This window comes from Dermochelys coriacea, chromosome 8 (genome assembly GCF_009764565.3).
Source record: "Dermochelys coriacea isolate rDerCor1 chromosome 8, rDerCor1.pri.v4, whole genome shotgun sequence".
In the NCBI taxonomy this organism is placed as follows: Eukaryota; Metazoa; Chordata; order Testudines; family Dermochelyidae; genus Dermochelys; species Dermochelys coriacea.
This window is the reverse complement of record NC_050075.1, coordinates 2,113,608-2,130,821: the sequence shown is the minus strand read 5'-3', so window position 1 is coordinate 2,130,821 and position 17,214 is coordinate 2,113,608. Positions and strand designations below refer to the sequence as shown.

At 42.1% G+C, this 17,214-nt stretch overlaps 1 protein-coding gene across 2 annotated transcripts in view; it reads right to left on the bottom strand.

Moving 5' to 3' along the window:
- The window catches only part of RNF145 (ring finger protein 145), a 62,326-nt gene that overhangs the window by 19,922 nt on the left and 25,190 nt on the right, over positions 1 to 17,214 (bottom strand). Inside the window, exons 1-3 of one of the 2 annotated variants that reach the window (XM_038412237.2) lie at positions 16,848 to 16,965; positions 9,264 to 9,355; positions 1,810 to 2,045 (exon numbers count right to left, since the gene is read on the bottom strand). In XM_038412237.2, the coding sequence (XP_038268165.1) occupies positions 1,810 to 2,045; positions 9,264 to 9,312 (285 nt within the window). In that variant the 5' untranslated portion in view covers positions 9,313 to 9,355; positions 16,848 to 16,965. Of the gene's footprint in view, positions 1 to 1,809; positions 2,046 to 9,263; positions 9,356 to 16,847; positions 16,966 to 17,214 lie in introns of those variants that run through there. The other variant, XM_038412235.2, reaches the window with a different exon arrangement.

The window sequence follows — 17,214 nt, the reverse complement described above, 5'->3', positions numbered from 1 at the left end:
TCTCTAAGGTGCCACAAGTACTCCTTTTCTTTTTACTTAAATGAAGGGCAATGAATCTTTGACAAAAGACATTTTTTCAACTAAACGTGTTAGGCACTGAGGTTAAATAGGTGTTAAGAAAAAAACAAAATTCCCAAGTTTCAGATAGGCCTTGTCTGCAGTAGGGAATTTTACCAAAAAAAATCCCCACTAGCGCTACTACATTGCGGGACAGTGCTGGTGCAGAGTAGAGATGCCAGGGCTTTTACCACTGTGTCATTTTGACCTGCCCTAAGCAAGTTAGGCAACACAGTGGTGAGAACACCAGTGGCTGCAGGATGTTCATCCACACTAATTGTCCCACCATTTCTACCACATTCGGTAGCAACTACAGGAAGTTTGTAGGACAAATGGTTAGCCTAGACAAAGCTGTAAAGATTTCGAGGGCGAGATCAGATCAGAATATTAAGGGAAAAAGAAAATTCCTTTTTGCAGAAACCTTTTAGGGCTTCTTTATATACAACACAGCAGTAAAAACAGAGTGCAAGCCGATTTTTTTTTTTTTCTCCCTTTCCAGGTCACTTTTAAAACACTGTCTGCTCAGCAAGGGGCCAAGCAAAAGTTTTTGGAACATGTTTAGAACCAGACATGTAATTCTGAAGAGTTTCCAAAGGAAGTCCATGTAGGTCAGAGTGCCTTACACGCATATGTGGCAGAACCCATTTTTAAAAACAGTGAGATGACATGGATTGTTTTCATTGGAGAGGCAGCCTATCTTCATACTCTGCATAGAAACTGCAGTCTCAGTCAATTCTCCATTCCCTCTTGATACATGAAACTTCATTATTTCCAGTCACTTTGCATTTTGCTGGGCCAACATATGCAACTTGGGACTTATGTCTGGCAGAACTGGAGCACTCCATAGGGACTGGTGTTCATTCCTGTCTCTCTCTGCAGCCAAAGAGTATATAATAGCCCGTGTTATCAAGCTACAAATGGGGTTTGTAGCACAGCTGGGGTTCGTACACAGGTGCTGGTTGAAAAATTTGACAAGAGTTACTCTGCCTGATAAAAGCCAGGAAATTCCTTGTTAAAATTGTCTGAAAGCTTCCCCACATTTCAGTCTGTTCTGATTTGCAGTAAGCCAATTTTGAAGTCTTTCTTTCAACCAACTTGCATAACTGACATTAATGAAAGTTACACATATCAATGGGAAAATGGATGCTTTTGCTATGAGTGAATTTCCAAACTGATGCTTATGTGTACACAAAGTTGCTAATGCATTTTAATATTCCAGAAGTGTAAGTTATTTATAGTTTATTCTTAGTTTCATGTTTCTTCTTGGATCTCTCATTTCCAGCTCAAGATAAGCTATAACTTACAAACTGCCACTTTTCTACACAGGCCATTATTATATACACCAGAATTACTGCAATTGTTTTTGTGGGTGCAATTTGCTTTCCAATAGGGGCTATTTCAGATTTAGTAACTATAATGTCCATCCTACTGAGACCCTGGTTTTCATCCAATAAAACCATGGGTTAAGCAAACTGGAGATCAAGCAAGTCGCATAAGTTTAGTGATCAACCAGAATTAGAATCCAGGTCATTGCTCTAACTGCTAGTCTATGCTGTCTTGCAATGTAACTTTAAATAAGTGGAAGAGGACATTGCTAAAACAAACACAATATGGAACGATAGGAAAGCACAATTAACTCCCAAAACTGAGCCATGGACAACATTTTGCAATGACTGCTTTTTCAGACCACAAAATATAAAGTAATACCACAATTGGAGTCAATGAACCTGTTATGATCCATATACAGCCTACCTGGACAAGCTCTCGGTATGCAGATTTTGCAAGATTATATGGTACTAGAAGATTTGATGCCAGAAAATAGAGCACTTCCAAGCCAGTGAAAATCATGGCAAATTTGTTGATGACGACAATGGTTTCCAGAGGTACGAGGCACAGCCGTGCCAGCAGAGGGAGCATGTGAGCAGAAAAGAGCCAGATCTGTTTGGTTTTCATGACGCAGGAGCACAGGGTGCATACCACCAGCTGACCTGAAAACATGACAAAGTATTTTATAGCAAGTTGTTCACTTCCTCCATGAAAAACACATCTTAATTTAGCTTTCCAGTAAAGCATCTAACAGTATCCAGTAGTACCATGACAGTTCTGCTAACTACAGCACACCTGTTATGAAACTGGATTTTCCTGCATCTTTGGAGGTTCACACATGACATCACCCTCAGAGTGCATGCTGGATACGATCTCACGGTGTGTCGCAAGAAGAAGTTTCATCAGAGAAAAGGCTGACACACCAAGTATGGCTTCTATCTACTCGCTGAAAGGAAGGACCTTGGAACAAGCCCTACGACCACTAGGCAAATCATTTCTTCGCCCCTCTTGTTAGCTTCACCCATATATATATACATACAGTTGAGAGTTTCTGAAGGCCAGCTGTGCAGTCATTTCTTCCTGAGGTAGGAGGAAGAGAAGGAGTGGCTGGGGGGCTATCCGGAGATTACTCTCCAGCCGCTCAGTCTGATGGCAGAGCAGAGAGTGGTGGCTGCTAGCTGGGTGCCCCGCTCTGAAGGCAGCACTGCCACCAGCAGCAGCACAGAAGTAAGGGTGGCACGGTATGGCATTGCCACCCTTACTTCTCCACTGCTGCTGGCGGAAGCGCTGCCTTCAGAGCTCGGCAGCAGGAGAGCAGCAGCTGCTGGCCTGGTACCCAGCTCTGAAGGCAGGTGCCACCCCCAGCAGGAGCACAGAAGTAAGAGTGGCATGGACTATTCATTGCTGTGGGTAAAATGTGCACAGCAAGTCTCCCCACTCCCCTCGCACCTCCAAATACATTCTGTGCCCCCCAGTTTGAGAACCTCTGGGCTAGAGAATACTTAGTCCTGCCTCATTGCAGGGGACTGGCCTAGATGATCTATTGAGGTCCCTTCCAGTACTATATTTCTAGGATTCTATGGTTTGCACACAACTCTCAAGCAGACATGCCAAACCCGCGGGAAGAAAATGCAAAAATTGGGCTTGTTTTTGGCTTAATTGGCTTGTACCTTGTTTGGCTTGCAGCTTTTTTTGGGGGGGGGGGGGGGATCGGCTACTGGCAAGCAGGGGCAAGTAGGGGGAGAGAGTCAGGGGTGCACAGCAGGCCCACCACAGTCCCAGACTGCATGCCAGGGGGAATCTAGTCACAGAGTATTGGGGTTCTTAGGGATTGGCTTGTTTTGGCCTTGTTTTGAAATGGGATTAGCTTGATTTTTGTCTTATTGTGAAAATCGGGGTGCTTATTTACCACGTAAAAGTTGGCAACTGTGCTCTCAAGCTGCACTTTGCACTATACTCTCAAAGTATATCTCTCAGGAACATAAATATCACATTTCCAGCAAGTAAACTTAGTATATTTGCCCTGTCTGCTGCCTCCCTTCCTTGATTATGGTTCTGAGAGAATGTTTTCCTTTAAATGGATAAAGGAAACAATGAAGACCCCAAGTCCCTCACTCTATCATTTTTCTGCTCTCTGTCCATCCCCCATCACCAACTCTCAGCCTCTGTCCCCAGTACATGAAATTTGTTAGCAGACGGGAGAAAATCTTTGAGGGAGCCCTGGTTAAAATACTGGCAGCACATCACTGTGCATTAACAATTTTCTGTTACTCAGCTGCTTGTACAGTTGGATTGACTCCAGTTACTGTGACTCATAGTAACTAAGGCAACCCAGCTTTATAGACAAAAGAATACCAAAACTAACACCAATACTTTTTTGGGTATAGGCATGACATAATTATCTAAAGTTAAATTTTATCACAGCACCAATTTGGTATCCTTGGGCTTTGTCTACACTAGCACTTTTGTCGGTAAAACTTTTGTCAGTCAGGAGTGTGAAGTAACACCCCCTTGACCAACGTAAATTTTACCAACAGAAGTGCCCGTGGGGAAAGCAATATGTCAGTGGAAGACACTCTCCCACCAACATAGCTACCACTACTCGTTTGGGGTGGTTTAATTATGCCAATAGGAGAGAGCAACTACATGGGACACCTTGCAGGAGCGCAGCTGCAGCAGTGCAACTGTGCTGCTGTAAGGTCTGTAGTGTAGACATAGCCTTACACTTCTCTTATAAAGAACGTCACTGGATCTCTCATGATTTTGAAGAGCAGGACCACAGATCTAAGTTTCATCTGACAGAAAGTAGTGCGACCATATTCCCTTACTAATCAACATGCCAAACGTGTAGCAAGTCAATGTTATGCTAACTCCCTGAGAATACCCAGCAGTCTCCTCTTCCACCTTTGGAATCTAAGCACTGACTGAAAATTACTTGCAGGAGGGAGGCTGTATGTCACCAAATTAAATAAACCGAGTGCTTTATCTCACTTGATCTGCTCTCTCAAATCGGTGTCATGTCATTTGCCTACCCCTTCAGAGAGGATCTGAAAAGATCTCTGACAGGACTTTTGATGAAAAGGTACTCCCCATTCCATGCTAGCAACAGCATGTTTGTTAAAGATAGCTAGAGAGGGAGACAGAAAGAACTTGGAAAGACATAGTCAGATTATCTTGGGAAGGTGGTATTATGTGATAAAAACCACTGATAACATAAGGTGCTATAATTAGTCAAAAAAAAGGAACTTGTTCTGAATGTCAAAACACAGAAGAACAGACTGTGCCAACAAACTTAATAACCCTCAATAAAACCACTCGCCTACTGGCATTCTGAAAGTTGCAAACCATGGGCTGAGTGATGTGTTGGAGCAGTGCTTATGTATCCTGTCTCCTGCAGACTTTAAGAGCTCTTCTTCAGGGAAGGAGAAAGTAGGGAACAAGGACGGCTGTCTCCTGTGGAGCGCCTGAGCTCTGAGAGCACAAAAACATTTTTCTGCTCCCAAGACCTCTGCATAGTTTTAGCAGCCTGAATCGTCTAGCTCATGAGCTAATAGAAGACTTGTTGCAAACAAGCTGACATGGTAAACCTTTCCTCCAAATCATTTAATATAGAACTGTCTGTGTTTTATTTCCACCCAGTGAGCTGTAGCTCACGAAAGCTTATGCTCTAATAAATTTGTTAGTCTCTAAGGTGCCACAAGTACTCCTTTTCTTTTTGCGAATACAGACTAACACGGCTGCTACTCTGAAACCACAAAAGGCTGATGCTGACAAATTCTCTCTTTCTTCCACATTAAGCCATTATGGTTTTTTTAACTGTGGTTAAAACAAATATATACTATTGGGGTTACATCTTAAGAAGATTAATGTTGTGGGCAGCATAGTTTCCAAAGCCACTTAGCTTTGGAATTTTCCCAGCTAACATGCTCACAGGATGTCATGTTTATACAAGAGACAACCCTCAAATGAAACTGTTTGCAGCACTAAGGCATATATTAGCAATCTCAGTCAGCAATGGTCAGCCTGAGCCACAGGCCTGCAAGAAGAAATGGCTGTTGAAAGCCCATTTACAAACACTGCAGACATGAGGGCTATAGAAATTTCTGTACATAAATAGATTTAAATGTAATTGTAAATTAGATTAGATCAAACTATTTTGGGGCAGGGACCATGTCTGCATACAGCACCGAGTACAATAAGATGCCAATCACGACTGAAGCCTTTGGAGATTACAGCAACATGAAGAAAACAGGAACAGGATTTACTTTAAGGTCTCCCCATTGAAAAGAATTCCATGTTGAGTGCTGATGATACATATAGCAACCCCAATGGATTAAGCATGCTTGTTGATGTTTCTGTCTTTGACACTATTTCTTTCAGACACAACGGAAATGCAAGGGGACACAAATGGAGCAGTGTACATGCGTTTTCTTTTTGCTGAGGGAGTGACTGAATGTAGTGTAGTACGCTCTTCAGTCAGGGAAGATGTATACACAAATCTAATTTTAGCATGATAAAGTTATAAAATTATTTGACAAATAATGGTAGGCCTAAAAGTTAACCCATTTTCACAGTTTCCCCCAGACAAGAGGATTACTATCAAGACAGCGGGTAGTGGAATGGTTTGTTTTGTTTTTTAAAGAAGGTGAAGAGGAGAAAAAAGCAGCAGACTAAGAGTAAAGATACTGGTGCATATGAGCGATTGGACACGGATGTTAATATTAAAAGCAAGAGTTAGGCAAGCATTGGATTTAACATTTCATTAATTTTCCCGTTGGTGACCAGCCTTCCTGAATGTAGACCAAGTTAACTCTAAAAGACTGGCTGTCCTAGCTGCCAGGAAAAACATGGGACTGGATAAGCAAATCGTAATTATTTATTATCGCCTGATATGCACTTAAAAACAGACTGGCATATTGCACAATGAAACTGGTTTGACTCCGGCTTTACTTTCTTTGTAAATGTCTCTTAATGGCAAAAGAAAAGTGTATTTGTCCATCTGGCCTCCTCACTTCTTTGCTAAAATTTTCCCACTGGCTCTGCTTAGCCAGCTGTACCTTGTATTGCACTTTCAGAAGTGTTCAATGGCTTTTTACATATGCACTCACATGAAGTGAAATACAAGGTTCAACTGCACTTTGGTAGCACTTACCACTAAATGAAAAGGAGAGGTTTATTTTTATACAAAAACCAAAATTGGTGATACAGGTTGTTTATGGACAAATCCCCTTAGGCTACATAAAATCTTTTAAAGATAAGAATTTCACACATTGGTTAATTATTAGGTCCAGCAATCCTCACATTATCCCTCTTTGCTTTGGAGGAGGAGAAGTGGGAATGTAATTTAGATCTCTGGAAACTCAAGTTGTATCAAAAAAGAAAATTAAGAGTCCCACAGCAAAAAAAGATGCACCTCTAAAACAGGTTTCAGAGTAGCAGCCGTGTTAGTCTGTATTCGCAAAAAGAAAAGGAGGACTTGTGGCACCTTAGAGACTAACAAATTTATTTGAGCATAAGCTTTCGTTAGCTACAGCTCACTTCATCAGATGCATAAAACAAGGTTTCCTCTTTAGAGTTTCAATATTATTTCTGTAATAAACCTCTAAAAGGAAAAAAAAATCCAATTTACAGGTTATAACTTATGCACAAATTAAATGTATGCATCCTGGAAGCCTTAACATTCTGTATAAAGCCAACCTCAGTTTCCATTACACATCTCATACACGGTTTTCCTTTTACAGCAGCTGCAAGTAGACAGGAAGCTGTTTTAATCTCCATAGTCAAAGTAGTAAATATAGTAAAAGATATTTTATCCAGCATTTTGGAGGTATGGGGGGTGCCGGTAAGTGAAAAATGCCAGTTAACTAAGAGGGAGGGAGGTCAGGGCAGCAGGTTGGAGAATGGGAGGGGGTGCAAGGTGCTGGATCAGGGGGTGCTCACCTCAGGCTGCTCCCCACAAACGGCAACCTATCCTGGCTGCTCCTAGGTGGAGGTGCGGCAGTCAGCTGTGTGTGCTGCCTCCGCCGGCAGAAGCTGCCCCCACAGCTCCCACTGGCCATGATTCCCAGCTCGGGGCGGGGGTAGCACGCAGAGCCGCCTGCCGTGCCTCTGCCTAGGAGCAGCCGGAACAGGTCACCGCTTGCGGGGAGATGCCTAAGGTTACCCTCCCCCTGGAATCAGGCACCCCACCACCACTCCCCAATCCCTGCCCCCTCCCGCACTCAAACTCCCTCCCAGAGACCGCGCCCTGCACCCCCTCCTGGTCCCACACCAACTGAGCTATAAACCAGAATTTCAATGAAGATCAGAAATGCTGGTTTATAGAGCTTTCAAGTCGGTGAAGTGCCAGATAAAACAGCTTTTACTGTAGATGAAATTCTTTGATCTTAGCAAGAGGAATTGGAGAGGGCCTATTTTAAAAGATTTTTGACTTCCTATCATTCTATGAACACACACTGTAAACATTCCTAAGTTCTTCCACTGAAACGTGGTAGGGTTCAGTGACCTTAATACCAAAACATGTTCTTTGCTGGTCAAAGTTCATCCTGAGAAAAATTACACGGAGTCGGTGCTAGAAAAAGTGATCTATAAAAGTGATCAGATATGCAAATCACATTTGCTGTTATTAGTAACACTTTTGAGAAAGAATAGCTCAAGAGCCATCAAGTCAAGGTCAGTTAACCTCTGCATTTCAATCAAAACTAGGGAAATAATATTACTGGCACTCAGAATTTAAAATAATTATTTGTACTCTTGTAGGTCCACCTACACAAACTTCTGCATGGTAGAAGGCATCTCAACCTCTAGGTATGTCAGCTTCCCCGACTATATATAATGGGAATAGTGCTTACCTAACCCATAGGGCTGTTGAGAACGAATGTTTTTGTTCTGCACTTTTAAAGACAGAAGTATCGATCGTGCACACATGCTTGGTAATACTTGGAATTTCTACAATGCTTTCCACGTGAGGAATTCAAACAGATTTGAATTACATTGTTGACTCTAAATAGAGCCAGGGAGTCTGAGAGAGCTAGTCTATCAGTGAGCCAGGAAGGGAGGAGAATTAATTTTAGGAACTGAAACTGTAAGGGTGGCAACTACCAACATGCTGGGTTTTATTAACTTAGTCTTGAAGGCAACACAGACCATAGCATTCTCCACTGCTCCAGCCCTGCCCTTGGGCACTAAACCAAGGGACTTGTTGCCCCTAGATGAGACTCTCAGATCTCCCCCAACACATTCCAGGGAGCCAGAGACAAAAGTAAAAAAAACCCAACATGTACTGTACCAGCATTCTCAGTAAATCAACTGTTTTAAATGAATTCCTATTTTCTGGGCAAATTTTCAGCCACACTAATCTCCTGTATGGAAAAGATTTAAAATCCTTCTGTAGGTACATATAAAAAAAAAAACACTCTGCACTTCTGATAGAAGCCTCCAGTGACTGACAGCATGTTTTTGTTGCTTCAAGAGGAGTCAAATCAGGTTAGCATGCCAAAATCTGTCTTTACTACAACTTAGTAGGTTTGTTTTGTTACAAGAAAAACAAACTTTTACAATCTAATATTAAGGAAACCAGGCACAGTGAAAGTTTTAATTTATAAGCAAAGTTGCAACCCAAGGGAATGTGTTTATTAGTAAAGTTGTAGTAAATGAACCACCCCCACCCCGAAGATGGAATTACATCATAAGGCAGCATGGATCCAATCATCTCCATGGAAAAGTACATATTATTACTATTTAAAAACCTATGAATGCCTGTAATGGTAAGAGAGACTCAGGCCCAAGAAATTAAAAAAAGGTGCATTCAGAAGAGATCAGGAAGATAATTAAGAAATAAGTTATTTCTGCCACCCCTTAGATGTTTAAACTGCACTTACCTATTAAGGCGGTCATGAAACGATTCATGGAGAGAGGTTCTAAATACATTGGCCCTTCATATCCCGACTCCAGCTCACTCTTAACATAATCCCTAATGAACAACAACAAAAAATTAAGAAATCTCTAATCAGCTTGAAAGGAATTTACTTCATAGAATATGCACCTTTGCTGCACATTGTATTTAACAGACTGAAGTTACAAGAAAGTTTTGGAAAGAAACCATTTCACTTTTCAGTGATGCCTATTTAAATATTTCTTTTCTGTCCATCACAGTTTTTCTCCTCCCAGCTCCACGTCAAGCAGTTTTGTAATTGGAGGGATGAGCAAAAACGTCCTTCCAATTCATTTGCTGGTGAAACCGCTGTCAGCTTTTTACTAAACGGTCATTTGTACCACTTTAAAAGCCTGTCTCTTTAAATGGAAAAGTGTCAAAACATATTTGACTTCAAAAGGACTACTCATGCTTAAATTTAGGAACCAGCTTAAATGCCTTGCTGAATCACAACCTAAATTAACAAATTACACAGACCTCTCAAAATGTGTATTTTAATGAATGGTGCTCAAGTTAAATGAGCGACTGAGTAGTTTTAACTTCGGCATGCAGCCCAGCAAGCTGGGGAGGGTATCAGAAAACATTTTACAACATATTATGTATAATGCAACAGTTTTTGTTTCAGTTGTCATATGACCCTTCCCTCCTATAGTATTCCAGCATTGCTGGTTTGGAATGAAATATTCCACATCGGCTGTCTTCAAGAACTCCAATATAAGAGAATAACTTATTTTTATCATCTGCACAAATAACTCACTTCCTTTTTGTGTGGTGAAATTTAATTTCCTCAATTTAGTATATGAAAATCCAAACACTCTATCTTGACCAACAAGAATGCAATGCCACCAACTGAAGTATGCATGGAAGGAGACAGCAGCTTAAGACATCAGAAGTACATGATTCAAGAGCAACAGACCATTTAGGAAAAGCAGAGGTCAAAGTTCTATGAAACCAGCCAGTTTTTGTTCTTTGTATAATAGCTAGAAGGCACTCCTCTCTCCTGCCCACCCCTCATTGCTCCCCATCTCGTCTAATTTCTCTCTTTTGTTTTTAAACCTAAGTACCAGGTGAAGTTCATACTTAACATTAACATTTGAATGTCTATCATAGTGCTTCATAAAAACAAGTCATGGACAGCTGAAATAACGTGATGTACATAGTTTATGTATCTGTGTCACTCTTGGTATTTATTTATTTGCATTGCTCCCTCAGTAGAATATGTATAGTTAAAGGGAAGGGGGACAAATTCACATACCCATATGTACCCACACACTTATCAAATCTAACTCTATTACTCTTGGTGTAGATGATCATTTTCGATTATTTAAGAACAGGGTAGCATGCACAAGTCCAATGTAAGTATTCTTCCACTAAAGATGGGGATAGGAAACATTGCAGTGCAAATGAGAAGAGAAAATATATTGAAGCTCTGCCTGCTTCACCCCTTCACGGAGATGGGGTAAATGGGCTGCTTGCCCTGGAACCAGTTCTTTGGCTCCATTCCTGCCAGGGAAGGAGGGGGCTGAGGCAATCATGTCAGGTCTGCATTGCATCTTGCTGGGCAGGTCCAGTCTCTCCAACCCTGCTGGTTGGCCAAGGTGACATCACCTGGACCAGGCTGTGATGGAGACAGCATCCTGCCCGCAGAGCTGGCTGAGTTCCAAAGTGGTAAGGAGGAAACAGGGTAGGCAAACCCTTCATTTTGCCTCTGGCTTTTTATGGCCTGCCTTGCTCCCCGAAGCTTGCAGGGGTGCCAGCCACTGCAAATACCTAGAAGAGGAGCAGAGCTGAGAGGACAGTCTTCTTAAAAATCCAAAACAGCCCTGGGATACAACTGGAAACTAAACACATAATTAAACCAAACTGCTAGCCTAAACATTTGAAATAAAGTTTGCTATTTCCTTTGGAGAAGCTCTGCTGCGAGGTGGACTGGCTGAGCCACTAGCTGCTGGGGAGGCAGAAAAAAACCTGGAGGAAACTTCAGGATGCGGGGCATTCCCTGCTGCCAGTGACTGACAAGTCTGGTTCTGCCCCCAAGCAGGCGGAAGTACTCATGGTAATCTGTGGACCTCTGCAGAAAGAATATGAACATTTAGCACCTCCAAATAAAAAGGACATATTGGGACAATACAGCAGTCACTCCAGTCAAAGTAAAAGCAACCTATTAACAGATATCTCCATATCCAATGAAAGAGGAAAGTCCTTCCCTTCACTTGAACATAGAAAGTGCATGTGACTCGGTGCTAGTTATCCAACAAATTCACACTGCTTTAATGCAATTATGCCCTGGGATTCAATTTTGTGCCAGTTAAACATGGAGAAATACTCTAGCTCTATCCCGACTTGATAAACAGTTATGCTTTCATCCTGCAATTCACCTTCTCATTTGCAAAAGGTCTCTGGAATTCAGAAGTTAATCTCAAGTAGTAAAAACAAACACTTCAAAAATCTCTTCTGTATATATGCGACAGCCCTGCTTGCTCAATGCAGATTTTCAGGGATCATAGTACATGCCAAGTATGCTGAAATGGGGCTCTTTAGACAGTAATCTGCATTAAAATACATTAGGATGAAGGAGAAATCTAGAGGATTGATTCTAGAAAGAACATTTGTCCTTCTCTTCCCAACACCAGTTATACACAATTCCTCTTCTCTGCTCAATGCTGGTGAGAAGCAATACTTTTCTTCTTTGAAAGGCGGTGCTGTGGGGTGATATACTACCTGTACTGGTCACCTCTTCAGTCCTCGAAATGTCTCTGGAGAGGAGACTGATTCCTCCAGAGTGTACCTCGGGCCCTTACCTAGCTTTTATTATGGTATCAGTATTGAGGGCAGTGCCAGGTCTCTGGTTCCCTGATCCATTCCCGTTCTAACCGAAGACGTAGGAGCTCTGTCCTTGAAGGAGAGATGTTTCCCTTCCAGCACTTCCTTCAGTTTTGGAGCTATATTTGAGCTCTGTCTAGCTGCATAAGTCAGTGTCCCTTTACCTGTGGGAACAAGTGCCGGCTTTGTTGGCTGGGGCTGTCAGCGCTGAAGATTTCATCAACACAGAGGTGGTCAGTGTCTAAGATGTCAGTGCCAGCTCTAAAATGTCAGTGCCAGAGTCCTCTTTGCCTTCTTTCTGCTGCCCTATTATCCCCTATCAGGATCAGCCCATGGCAGTATGGGCAGGATTTGGATTCCACCATGAGGCATGGTGGTTGGTGCAAAGCACCTCACACCAATGTTCAACAGTGTCACTGATTGGGGATGGGATTACTGGGAACATCCCTGGATTGGGAGCGTGTAGATAAAAAGTTTGAACAAACCTGGTTAAGAAAACAACAACAATGTAAATGTCTCTGAAGGTAGTAGCTCATCAGACACTCACTAGGTTCATTCTCACTGCTGTGGGTGGTACGAGGGAACTGAAAAAGGGTGGCAACCCTTACACCCTTTATGTACTCAGAGGGGAGAACAGAGGCACAGGGTGCAGGCATAGCCATGACAGACACTGCTATTCAAGAGACTCTGATCTCAAGTGCATGTGCACCTACAGTAGATCCACACTGACACATACTCAAAGGAGATCTGATGCATTCATTTTTCTACAGGCTCAACTGCAGCAACATTTGCAGGAAAATAATTTATATTGTGACAGCGTAACAGATCTGTAAAGTACTAAATTATAAAATTGTAGCACAATTTTTAAAAAAGTATTTGTAGGTGAGTAGAATCCTACTTTCTTATCCAAAATTAGTGAAACATCACAGCAGTGATTTTCTTATTACATTACATTAGCAGCACCAGCATATTGATCTTCTGATACAGATATTCAGAAGAGGCCACAAACAGCTGCAGTGCCATACAAAGATGCTGACAGCACTGAGTGTGTGCACTCAATTTTGGTCAATTAAAGCTTTATTAAGCTGCAGCTTTTACTTCTCAGAATCATTCATTCTACTGGAATAGTGTAAAAACAATTATTTTCTTATTAAATGAAATGTCTCATAAGATTTGTGCTAGCTTTATATTTATGTCCTAATTTTCTAAGATCAGATTTCCAGATTTACTGCTGTTGGGAATGCAACTCTAAAGCCAATCCAGGTTGGAAAGTTAAAAAAAGAAAGCCACTCACAATCAACTAGGAATAACTAAGGCTGCGAGTCTGTCACAGAGGTCATGGATTTCATGACTTTCTGGGACCTCCATGACTTCAGCAGCGGCTGGTGCGGCTCACCCAGGGGCTACCTGGGCAGCTCGGTCAGCTCCCGGGCCATCCGCTGCTTGGGCAGTCCAGGGCCACCGCACACACACCCCACCCCCTACAGCAGCAGCAGGAATCTGGGTTTGGGGCATGAGAGCGGGTGAGGGCTCTATGCGGCGCTTACCTCGGGGTGGGGATTCCCCGGGAGCAGCAACATCCCTCAGATCTTAGCCAGAGGCATGGGCAGGCAGATCTGCGTATTGCCTCCACCTGCAGGCACTGCCTCCGCAATTCCCATTGGCCGCAGTTTGCCGCCAATGGGAACTGCAGAGCCAGCACTCAGGGCAGGACAACACCTCCACCTAGAAGCTGAGGAAGGGGGATGCCACTGCTTTTGGGGAGGTGCGGATCCAGGTAGGGAGTCTGTCAGTCCTCCCCAGCACCTGTGGTGCCCCCAGGTCACCCCCACCCCAAGATTTAGTCAGGGGCATATAGTACAAGTCATGGGCAGGTCAGGGGCCATGAATTTTTGTTTACTGCCCATGACCTATCCGTGACTTTTACTAAAAATACCCATGACTAAAACAGCCTTAGGAATAAGCTATATTTCTAAACAAAGGGACAATTCAGATAGTGCTTATATTTGACTCATACTTTTATATTCTCACACATGGAAGAAAGGATCTTCTGTTTTTAACATAGGTGCTTTGTAGTCAACTGTTGTAACACACAGCGGTTATCTGGCCCAATTGTGTCATGCCACTGTCATTTACTTTGGCTAATCCATCTCCTCAATTAATGTCAAACAAGCCCACCAAAAAACAACTCTAGGTTTCATGTCTTGTGTCATATGAAAAACAAATTAAGTTCAATATAACAAATAGTTCCTGCTTGTTATTTCCCCCCCCCCACTGGAACCCTGTAATTCTCAATGCTGTCAATTATGGAATAGAACCACAGCACAAGAGGGAAACAAGGTGTATGAAATGATGCAGGGTTCTTTTCTTTAATATAAGCACAATTTCCAGCACTACTCATTACAATTTCCAGTGAAAGATTGTATAATAGCATGGTTTGTGCAAGAGGCTGATGTAACTGTGTATAAAATAGAGGAGCATCTATTTTTCGTGAGTGGGCACGTGAATCTGCCTTTCAGGTTAGCTTGGATAGGAACATAAGAATGGTCATACTGGGTCAGACCTAAGGTCCACCTAGCTCAGTATCCTGTCTTCTAACAGTGGCCAAAACAAGGTGCTTCAGAGGGAATGAACAAAACAGGCAATCACTTGAGTGACACTCTGAGTGGAAATCTGAAACCAGAGCCAGGAATAAAACCCAGATGTCATGACTCTTAGTCCTGTGTCTTAACCACAAGTTATTCCTGAAGTGGAACAGCAGCACTGGAAACAGAAGTTCCCCAGTGATTCAAAAATTCGAAAAGGCTGCACATAACATCAGCTGGTATTCTTGACTAAGTAAATCCTGCCTGTTTCACATTTTAAGTTGACTGTCAACCATGTGTGTTTGTAGTTCCCCAGTGCTACTTCCTCACCCATCTTAAACAGCATGCTAGCTAATGAACTGCAGTAGATTCAACACCAAGTTATTCAAACCATTTAAAACTAAATAGCAATACCATGTTAGAATATTTGAAAGAATAAGTCTAAATACCTGCTTCTTGTAATTTTAGTACATTAAGTCTACTAGACAATATAAAAAGCAAGCTGGATGCTCAATAAAGTGACAATATGTACAGTACAGAGCATATCTGTACATTAGTCACACTTCAACTTCATACTGTACTTTTAATATGAAAGACCCTGGTCGAACCTGAAAACTTTTTGAGGGGTGCTAGGAGTGGTGGTCCTCCCATTATTACTGTCATAAGCTGCTGTGGGGAACCTACCATCCGTCAAGGATGACTGGACCAAGCTCCCGCCAAAACCAGACTGTACTGCTCCAGGGGAATGGGTAAATTTGCTCAAGAATGTCAGTAAGCCACAGGTTAGCCCTGCCAGCAAGCTCAGTGCCCCAACACGGCTCTTCATGTGGCTAGACTTTTCTCTACTACTAGACTGTTGATTTGATCCAATTGTATTTTTAAAACGGAGCCTGTTTTCTGTGCAGTGCTAGTGAAAGTGAAAAATTAGGGTTGCAGGTTTGTCACAGTGGAGAAAAAGTCACAGATAGCATGATTTTCCCATTTGTTCAAGCTTTGTGTGCATATGCATGTGCGTGATTTCCCTGCTGTGACAAATCCAAGGGGCTGGGCCGGCAATGCCCCCAGACAGAGAGGCGAACTGGAGTGCACAGCGTTGCAGCTTGGCTTGGCCTGGTCACCCCTCTATCATGACAGGGGAGCAGCCCTGTCAAATTTGAATGAGAGGCATTGCGATAGAGTGAGCAGGGTTACAGCACTGCTCAGATTTGGCCCACCTGCCCTAACGGAGGGGCAGCCGGGCACTGTGCACAACTCTGTGCACCAGGTCACAATGCCCAGAGCGGGAAGCCAGGCCCAACCCCATAGGACCAGGCTACTCCATGATTTTATATAAAAATGCCATGGCAAATCTGCAGTCCTAATTACATTTAAATGAAAATCTTGCGTATTAACTCGTTATTAGGAATTGTCTAATAAATTTGTGGAGCTGAGTACCAGTACACTAATGGTTCAAACAATACAGCAATACATTTTCATAAATCCTATTTGTAACAATATTCATAAGTTAATATAGTAAAATTCAAAAATTACAGTGAAAAAAATAATCAGAATTAAAATCCAACAGGGGCCATACCAAAGACTGTATATAAATTGAAGTTTATGCACTCTTTCCCTTTTTTTCAGGTTAAAAGACCAAAGCTCAAGGCTGCAGAAGTCAAAGCACTCACTCTGAATCTTCTATCTCCATGCCCTCTGGATCAAAAGCCCTCTTGCATTTGATGAACACCCAAGAGAGCATGCACATTTAGGATGTCATATTAGTATCCTTATTCTGATTTAAACCCAAGATCTTAAAACAAAGTTAGGCTTCTTTCTCTAATAAGTAAATACAGTCTTTAAAATACTAGGACAAACATCTGCAAACTATAGCTAGAAAAGCTCAGGATTCCCAGGGGAATAATTAGGAAGCCATCCTCCTTCCTATCCAGGCAATATGAGGCCACAATCCTCTCCCCCACATTTAGAACACCATTAAAGGAAACTAACAGCCACAACATCAACTCATTGTAATTGCCCCAAAACCTCTATTTAAACTTCCCTTTTGGTTAAGTCTGTTCATTATCAAGGAAAGTTTCAAAGCATTTGCTGGAACAACAATTTTACCATGTAAATAACAAACCTACCATTTTATACAAATCAGTTTAATATGATGTTTTCAAATATTTTCCACCACTGGGCGTCAAAAGGATCAGGTCCAATTCCACACTTCAGATATTTCTTTGTGAAGCCTCCTAACAAGATGATAGTTTTTCAGGCTCCAATCCAAGCCTTTAATCAAAATGAGTGTTTTTATTTTGGGTTAAATATATTCAGCAACACCAAAAGAACAAATGAAAGATTTACTTCAGTTGGTTGTATCGTCTCAGACCTTTCTACTGTGTCTCACTTTACATTTTAGACCCACTCGTATTTGGCGTGTTTATTTATTACTGTAAGATTTCTAATCAGAACTACTGATTTATGAAAGTTAAACAATGGACAATATAATTT